The 10,205-nt window shown below is 35.9% G+C and overlaps 1 protein-coding gene across 1 annotated transcript; it reads right to left on the minus strand.

The window, feature by feature from the left end:
- Positions 1 to 1,337: 1,337 nt before the first annotated feature.
- On the minus strand, positions 1,338 to 9,986 carry LOC149774494 (sex peptide receptor-related protein 2-like). Its single transcript, XM_089945189.1, has 2 exons — positions 9,860 to 9,986; positions 1,338 to 6,203 (listed from the first exon to the last, which is right to left on the minus strand). Exon 2 carries the CDS (start codon positions 6,162 to 6,164, stop codon positions 4,983 to 4,985), a length of 1,182 nt encoding a protein of 393 aa, XP_089801315.1. The 5' UTR covers positions 6,165 to 6,203; positions 9,860 to 9,986; the 3' UTR covers positions 1,338 to 4,982.
- Between the last annotated feature and the right edge of the window lie 219 nt (positions 9,987 to 10,205).

Consider the following 10,205-nt stretch of genomic DNA (forward strand, 5'->3'; position numbering starts at 1 on the left):
GTTCCTCAAAACAGGAGAGCTCTGGGAACCACTTGATGATCTATCTTTAACGTATTGCAAGGAGCGAAGAAGTTTTGAAGCTTTTGCATTTCGGGAATGCCACAGACTGTCTCGTTATATATGCATACCTGCTGGGAAAAGGAGTTCTGGCTCTTTCGTTGTTTGGCTCTGTTCGATTGTCGGATACTTTTCCATGCTCATTTCCATGCTACACTATATTTCTTGTGAGTTTCGTTCGTCCCAGGACAATGCCACGAGTTAAGCATTTCTAGTTCTTGGAGTTGTTAATGTGGACAATACTGCATTTGGAGCTGCGAATGACATCCACTATCAACACTTTTCTGTGTGTTCCGCTACCTTGAGGAGGTGAAACGTGGGCCCTATGAAGTGTGGCTTTTCCATCGGTCGTATAAAACTTGTCATTAGATTGCTAATTTTGCCTTTGTACAAAACTTGATACAGACATTCGACTTCAACTGTTGTGAGTAATGGAAAGTCTCAAACGATCGATAATGTTGGAAGCCAATTTTGCGCTCTCAAACTGATATAATAATATTCGACAGCTACTGGACGACTTTAGCGTTTGGTGTATCTGGACTCTCTTGATCTTGTAGTAGAAGTTGAGGGTGTTGGATGGGGCTCACTCATGTCATCTTCTAAGTCACCTGATATAACATTGCAGCTAGAGTTTGGGACGACATGGAAAGTCGTCGTTGTCGTCGCCTCTTGTTTTCTTCGTCTTCTTCTGGTTTCTCAATTGAATAATGTGATTCTTTCATCTTGATTCCAAACTTTCATTTGACTAAGTTTTACACCCACACTTGTTCCATCTAAATAGGGCGAGTTTCTTGCCCCAAGAATAAATAACATTCATTCAGCTGAAGATGCAAGAGTCAAAACAGATTACCCTTCTGCTCAGAGACTTGCAGAGCGTCATTCGAAAGTATACTTCAGAATAGACTACGAACTACTCCACCTTTCGAGATAAAGTAAAAATACCTGATAGATCTGTCAGGATATTGGACTCCAGAATACCCATAACTTCAAAGCGAAGGAAAGACAGGATACAGGAGAGACAAAGACAAGGAGATATGTTATCATTGTCAGGAGATAGGACATTAGTCTTCAGAGTGTCCAAGGAAAAAAGAGAACACAGGGAGGAGAGAGTGGAGGCGGAGCATTTTTCAGAAACAGAGGTAGAACCCGTACCAGACCCGTCAAAACATGCAAGCATCAAGACAACTAGAAATCACAGCAGAAGAGGTAAGGCCGTTTAAGAAATTCAAGACAAAAAAAGACACAGTGAAAGAAAGAAAGAAAAAAAAAAGAAACTTGACTTTTGTAATGTCCTTGGAAATTTTTATTGTGATTTAAAAAAAGAGAATATTCTACAGAAAAAGCATTCCTTTGTCTTTAATGTTTTTTAATGCTGTAGATAAGTTACTTCAATACGCACTCACACACGGAAACCATTCTGGCAAAGGAAATGGGATTTAAATTTTACTTAATCTGGCAATCATTGAGAAGTATCTATTTTCTAAGATATTTAGGTCGCCTCGAATAGGGGTTTGTTTTGATAAACTCTTTGACTTGACTTTAAGCGTTAACTATCTAAAGTCCTAGTTCTCCTCTTCTTGCTGTTGACGATTTGATAACTGTTTTAATAACTGCTGCTTCTTCAGTCAGTGGACATAGTGATGACCGAAGGTATGGAAACCCGGGTAATTGAAAGCCTCCTATTCTTTATTTGAGTGAAAGACGTCTGATACGTTTGCCTCAGAAACCTTAACTCTGCACAAATGTCTTGCAGCACATATAATGTTTTGTTTGCATTTCTTTCTTTTGTCATCCTTCAGGCTCTAAAATTTACATTTTCTCTTGTTCTCGATTTCTTCTTCTTTCCTATTCTTGTTGTTGATAAATAAAAATACTTGTTCTGCTTCTTTCTGCCGTTGTAAAACGAACTTTTTATTTCTTCCTTCTGTCTTTTTCTGAAATCCTGCACCGAAGATAACGACAGACAAAGGCGGTGAAAGTAGCATTACTATCGTAGTCACAAATGTTTGCAAATACGACAGAAAATCAGCTAATTCCAAGTTAAAGAAATTTTGTTCTGGAAGTATTATATTTGCATTCGTAGTGGTAATACTATTACTCTGAGTATCCACAGCAGGCACACCCCAGTAGTTGGTTCTCATGGTTTCGAAGTACTCAAACTATGTCACAATGATAAACAGTACGAACACTGACCCGCCTTCATGCTGAATGGGACGTCAAGCGCCCTTTGTCTTCGCATTCAAATAGAGACTTCCCACTCTGAATTTGGTGACACGTCTTTTGCGCTGACGGAACATACACACAAAATTGCTTTGTCCTATTGTTTCACTTGTTTTCAAGAGGGTAAAGACGTATAACATGCCTGCTAGAGTATAGGCATGAACACTTATTTCATGGTTGCATTTTATCCAGGACTATCAGATGTATGTCAGATCATCGTGGGCGATCATGCGCGTCACATAAAACACAATATTGAAGAGAACAATGTGAGACTAAGTTTTGGGAATGTTATAATGCCATTGAACGTACAAACACACTCACACAAGATTTCCTTGTCCCATTGTTTCACATGTTCTCAGCACGGTCAAGATGTGTACAGTGTCCGTTAGGGTAGAGGCATCAACACTGATTGCGGAAATGTATTTTGACCATGAGTATCAGATGTCAGTTCATTATCACGCACATCACAGAAAAAAAGCAATATGAAAGGAACAAATCTCTGACGAGAGAGAAGACTGTCTGAAAAGATCATTGTTGTGTGGACCACTTGTGTTACAATGTTAGGGGAAGAAAATAAGACAGGCGTGATGCCACGTATGCTAACTCTCTCTCGTTTGCAAACGACAACGGCCCTTTTCAGAGCCACCCACATCACTGGAACAGAGAGATACTAGTCTGTCAATGCCAACTGTGTTATTGTTTTGCTCTTTGTTTCATTGTGATGAGACCAAAAGAATAGAACTTCAAACTTTAAACTCCTTGAGCCATAATCCCATTGTCATTTTAACATTAGTATTCCATTTGAGGCTATGAAACCGTTTGAGGCCATAAATTCTTAGACTACATAGCTAATATGCGGGAGACTCTACGGCCTCAAACCTACTACGTAGAAGACATACATGTGAAATCCTGACTGATGTAAAATGAACACAAACGCACACACTAGTAAGACGTTCTTCTATGAATACAATTCTTATTTTATGCGATCCATGAAGAAGTGGATAATCCAAGAGAAGATTGTTCTCATTTTCAACTTCTTTATTGAGATGGTAACATTATCATGCAAATATATCATCCGCCATGATGGTGATCGCTTTATACATTTGAATGAAATATGTAACGCATGAGAAGCACGCTCGAACCTCACCATGAACTTTATTTTTTTTCTCAAGTTGTTTCCCCCATGTATGTGCCTTTCTACACTTCAGATTAGGTAGAGGAATTATGGTACTATTCATACTTTCTGTGCGATTGTACAAAAAGCACAGCAGAACAAAAACGACGAACAAGTGTCATGACATTTAGAAATCTGTTACTTCATTCTGCTATACACTTAAGCACTGATACGTTTTTAAGCATAATATAAAAATACATTTTCATTGTTTCAAGTAACTAACGGACATAATATGTTCACCTGCTCGACGAAATATGTCCGAATAATACAAATTTCATGTACAATATAGGAAGTTCTGATATAGAAAAACGTTGTACATATAAGTAAATATTTGTTGTTTTATGCATTTCGAAGACTATATACATAGATACCTACATAGATACATCCATAGATACATACATACATACATACATACATATGTTTGTTTTTGTGTATATTTTGAACATTATAAAGCACGAATGTACAGTATACATATTTACATATATGTGTATGTTTTTGACTGTATACATGTTGAATATAAAGTGCACCTTTTATATACTGCATTGTTTAATGTTTTGATTACTTGCTTGTTGTACACGTGGGTCGAGTTAAATTCAGGTTTTCTATAATACTGAATAGATTTTAATACTTGATTTAAATGTCATAGTTTATTCTTATGTTTGAATGGATAGGTATAATTTGTAATCCAAATAAATTTATGTTTGGCTTTGAATCAAGTTCTGTGTGACAATAATACAGCATTTAATATTTATATTGGTACGTGTTATCTTTAGATAACTATAATCGTAGTAAAACCGAATATTAAATTAATTCCGTTTCATTAGTTTGTGCTTAGTGCACTTTTTAAATCTTGTAATTAGCATAATTAAGAACAGGTATAATTCATTTCAAGTAAAGCAATGATCTACAGATTTTTCTAAACCAGTAATATGAATTTCATTGAAATAATTTTTTTATTTACAGATTTTTAATTAAATTTTTCCATTTATTTGATACGACATGCAATAGATTGTAAAGAATTAGAATTGGTATACTATTGTGTTGTGAATTTTGTATCTTCAACATTTACGATTTTTCCTGTATTAGGTCATTAAAATATATACCACACTGATTCGAACTGAAACATTTAAGGTTCATTAACGTGGACATGTTGACTTAAAAACAAATCAGATAACAGATCTTCTTGAGCTATCTATTTCCAAACTATTTCAAGCGGCATTCACAAGTATCCAACTAATTAAATTTTGATATCAGTGACAAATATCCATCCTTTGTTATTAGCCAAATATATCTCTTCTATTATCCATCCGCTTGTCTAGACGCGATGTTTTCCAAGATGAATTGTTTCGAGGGTCAAGCAGCATCTTACAGAAAGACATGACATTAAACTTCGCTCCTGAGTAGCTTCAGAGGAGGTATGCGTTACCGTAATTTTCATAAACTAACCTCCCGTAATATTTGTAACTTATTATGGTGTAGATTTACACAAAGGTAGATTTGTCGTTCCATCCGTTCCCTTTGTTCTATGGGATTAACTCTGGATCGTTTCCATGGAGACAGTAGTAAGGGGGGCAGTGGCACGCCTTGATGGAAAATTTCTCATAATATCTAGGAAGATCGATTTCAACTCGTCCCTGAAACGTCTGTTCATAATTATATAGATCCAAAAATTTGCATGGAAACTTAGCAACAAGGCAATCTCGTATATAAGATGGAAAAGACGATATTCTCTTTGTGCCAGGATTCCTTGACCGCTATGCCTTTTGACTACAGTCACCAGTAGAAAAATACCGTATGGGATTTCTGGAATCATGAAGATGATAGCAATACAGACCACAATAATGGAGACTCTTTTATTTTGTTTATCCCTCTCTCGACTTTGTTCTGCACTGAGCGAGAGTTTTCGAATGTTTGGACGAAACAACTTTTGGATCATTAGGATTGTGAGAACAAGTAATAACACGCACGGCAGTATATTCACAAGTAACAGAGTTATCCACAGATAGGTGCAAAGTTTCACACATGGATTTTCCCTAGCCCACCGACAGAAACCTTGTGTTTTGTCTGCTTTCTTCTCATTAAGATGGTAAGTATGGATGACGAACGCACATATAGTGATGATGGTGACTGCGATCAAAGTTCGGCGAGTAGTCAACCAAGAGTTTGTTTTGAATGGAAACCAGACACAAACAAATCTTTGAAATCCTAGCAACAATGTCTGCCATATGGACATCGTGTGGAAAGCCTGGGATATATAAAACTTAGAGATCATTAATGCCTCACACCAGCTTTCACTCAGACCGACCCATCCCTGCTTTCCACTGGTGACGACATGTATATACGTAGGCAAGGTTACAAGTCCAGTAAGAGAGTCCGATATTGCGACGAAGAGAAGGATAAGGTTGGTCGTTGTTCTCATACTTTTTCGGACGAAAACTGCTACGATCAGCACATTTGCAAAGGTCGTTAGAATAACAAGGAATGTCCAAACATAGATATAAGCATTTTCTTCGAAATCATGCAATGGGTAAAAGAACACCGAATAATATGAATCATCGTAGTAATGATCAAAGCTAAGATTTGGGAGCAGATGATGGCTGTCTTGGCTCCCATTTACTGTAGAATATTCCGAAGAATTTGGCCCCGAAGTGTCATTGTCTGGAAGCATATCCGATTCCTCGTGCTTCTCCAAGCTTCTATTTCCATGTGACATCTGGCTTAGCTGAGATACGTTTATCTATCTTTTCAAAGTCTGAAAATATTTTAAGCGGATAGATTTACTATACTTTCAATGCAAGAATTTTTCGTACATACTTGATTGTAATACGCATGTCATGAGAACTCTCATGTATGAACGTGATAATATTTATTACTTTCCTGGATACGTTTCTTCTGTTAGAACGTTTGACATTAGTATACCAGATCAAATTTCTATTTAATATGTAAAGCTTCCTTATATTCCTTTCTTATAACGTTTAGCTCGATACAGCGTTTGATTTGTGTTGTTCGCCTGTAACAAATGGCTCAGTTATAACGTATTTATCACCTGAGGCTTCTAGTTCAATTAAAAAACAACGACGGTCCTTTAGCGAACAAAGCATAACACAAAATCGACAAGTAACGAAAACATGATAATAAAACGTCATTAATAACCAGCGATGATATGGAACAAAGGCGTGATAATCATACCTTGTTCATAATTTGTTTCTTACAATCGCGGATTGCTGGTTCAATGGAATCCTGAAATAGTTTCTGAAGATACTTTAGAAATATCCTTTGGCTGTTTTATGTATATTTAATTTATATTATGTGCTTGACCTTTGTCAGTGATTGAGAATAGATTTTTTGCCTACGTGATTTTCAGAATTTGTATAGATTGTTAGTTCGGTTTGAGTTCAATGCCTAACCTTATTTATTATATTAGATTGTACTAGAAACCTGGACTTGTTTACAAGTTAGGGACGGTTTCTGGAAAATACAATTGCACAATGGGTCAAATGATAGTCTCTCTCTCTCTCTCTTTATATATATATATATATATATATATATATATATATATATATATATATATATATATATATATATATATATATATATATATATATATATGACGACAGAAACAATTATTTATTTCTTTTGTAAGCTCAGTTTTGTAAGCTCAGTTTTGGACTATAACACAATTTTCGGATTATTGTCAGTTCTTTTAAAGATATTCTGGATAATATAATTAATTATAATTCGTCAAGATTGTTGGAACATTAACATTTTCAAAATTATTGGTACATCAACACATTAAGTACTGAAATTCATACGGTACCCAATTTACTTTTAGACTTGTGATAAAATATTTAGGATTATCTGGTATCAAATTCACAATTCCTCTCATATTTTAATTTTTTAACTGACATAAATAAATGATTCATTAATTTTACTAACTTTTTTATTGCTTAGCTTCTTTCTGTTAATTAGTTTGAAATTATAGATTTGCAACAATTTAGTTCTAAACAGTTATGTTGACTAATTAAGTACAGCGTGAAGTTTTCAATTCTGATTGTTGTGAACATGTCTGAAATTTTCCCGGTGAGTAAAATAAAATATGTTTGATTATACACAAAATTAGAAATGAAAATATTAGGAATATACGTCAAAGTACCTACGTGCTCCAATCCAAAGATGCCTAACGTACCTTGATGACGACGACTACAACAACAACAACAACAACAACAAAGTTACAACAGCAACAAAGGTGCGTACATTAAATGAACTTTCCGCAATGAATATGGTTTACCGTTCAAAGCGTGATCTTTCTACAGAATGTGTTGCAAACTGTTTTGTTAAGGCAGGAGTTATTGAGGAATGTTAATGAACCTCTCGCTATGGAGCGTGACTCTTACACAGGTTTGGTAAAAAGGATGCATATTTCTTAGATTGTGTTCATTCCTAACGTGAAACTGTCACAGGTGTGATACGAAAATGTGTCCTGCCATGTGGATATTGTTTCCGATGTTAGTGATTACCTGAAGGAGGAAGAACCCGGGGTGGGGGGGGGGGGGCAGATAAGAGCCACTGACTCATGGATAGCTACCGACAAACTTTCTCATTTACCCACATTAACCGAGCCCTAGACTAGAACCATAGTGGACATTGATTGGGTGGCATTGATCGGTAAAGACGATCGCTTTAGATCACTCAGCCACCAAGGACCCCTTCAACACTCTATTAGTATGTGATATGTAACAGTCGTATGTGTAATATATATCAAATATGTATGTTATGGCTAGCACCTACGTAATGGCTATTGCTTTGATAATACGAATGTTCGTTGATAATTGTCAGGTATGCACTTGGATACTAACACTTGTCTTGTGTCAGAAATAAGATTATAAAATTCTAACCTAAATTGCTGTTTCCTCATTTGCTTATTTAACCTAATATATATTTCTTTGTGCAAGTGTTTACGGAGTCACGAGGAATGTCGTCATTGAATGGGGGCAGGGTGCATGGGGCACGGCTTGAGGTGGAAGCCCAATGTTTCAAAGTCTTTCCATGGCATTCCAGGCAAATGTTTACTTACGCCAGACCGTTTATGATCGTGCTACTGTTATGATCACTGAATACATATTACAACTTAATGCTAAAGTTGTATACAAAATATTGCATTCTTGACAGCCAGACCTTGAACACTACGAAATATTATAACGTTTGAACATGGCTGATGTCACAATTACACTGGCGACATTTCAGCAAGGACAGGTTTTACCATATAAGAATTTCAATTCAAGCATTAGTCCCTGTCCCTTGTCTAAAGTCCAACTGGTCCCAGTTAATAGAAATCAACTAATGTCTGAATTTGAAACTGCTATCGTATAAATATTGACAACCCAATCCTATCTAAGAAAATACCTTCTTTTCCCATTTAGGAGATCAATCTGCCCGTAGAAAATATGTGTTCTACATATTCAATGCTTTATTCTTCTGACTCTCTCACCATCTCCATATCTTCAATTACCAGGGTTTCCGTACTTTCTATACTTAGCATGGCCTGGTTCTGTTTCATTAACAGTGTCACCTATATGTTTATAAACAAACTTCGGTAGAAACCCTATGACAAATAGTACAAAGGTATGTAAAATCTCTTTATTGAATTAATTAATAAAGCCTGGTTAACAATCAATGCTAACTCTCATCACACTCATGCTTTTGTCAGCCAACTTGCAAGCAGTCCTATCGTGGACATGTTTTGATTGATACAAAAGTCAAAAGTAGGTAGAGCGTCGGTTACCGGACTGGACTATTAGATTATTAAGGCCACATTATCCAAGTTTGAATGCAGAAATAGAAAAGACGATCCGCAGATCATAACATGGCAACTCACAATTATTATATTATTTATTTAATTAATTAAACTGTGTTAAGCTCTGAAAGTGTTCGAGCTACACAGGTCCGTGATGCTGGGCTCCCACCCAAAACAATCTTTCTGATATCAATGTGCACTAGATATTTATTATGGAACAAATGTCTTGTATAAAATAGCAATCATTATGAACAAAAGACAGCATATAAGGTATTACATGGATGATAACTATTGGTATATGTTATTCCCAAATTGTTATATAATTCTCTGTGTAGTAATAAAGTTTACCTGTCTACAAAGCGTTGGAACAAAAAGATGGAGAAGACTCAGGAAAATGAACGTTTGCCGCCCTGAAATATAAATATTCGGGAGAAAATCTACCTTGATGTCACATCGTATCGAGAATCTAGAAATTGTCAAGAATGACTGTGTGACAATATAATCTTTCGACTTATTTATTTTATTATACCTCAAACCACGTAGAGGTTATCTAATTAGTAAGAGTAACAGTAACATAATTCAAACCTGTATTATGAAAGCATTTAATACGTTACCCCGGTTAGAAAAGTTTCCTCATCGCAAAATGCTGTGTCGTCTTTGAAATAATTTTCCAAATGTTGCACTTGAAGCGACGCTCTTCGTATCATTGACTCTAGATATCTCCCAATGTGTCCACTTAACAGATACGTTGCATATCTGATCAATTGTCTCTAATATCCTGATGTACATGTGTTCAATATGCGCAGTTCTCCGTCTGAAATATTGTTGAAGTGGCAACTCCGGCTCAGCCTTTAGCTCAGTAGTTAAGGTGATTGATATAACCCTGTGTTTGGTCTGTAAAGAAAAGTTAACATCTGGGATCGATAAAGCTATAAGGAGAAATTTAATATTGTGGTCACT

The sequence above is a fragment of the Sinohyriopsis cumingii genome, unplaced genomic scaffold (genome assembly GCF_028554795.1).
Source record: "Sinohyriopsis cumingii isolate HCF-2022 unplaced genomic scaffold, ASM2855479v2 utg000229l, whole genome shotgun sequence".
Taxonomy (NCBI): domain Eukaryota; kingdom Metazoa; phylum Mollusca; class Bivalvia; order Unionida; family Unionidae; genus Sinohyriopsis; species Sinohyriopsis cumingii.

What these genes read in the sequence shown, in the direction of transcription:
- LOC149774494 (XM_089945189.1), bottom strand. Translation starts at nt 6,164, where the DNA reads ATGTCACATGGAAATAGAAGCTTGGAGAAGCACGAGGAATCGGATATG.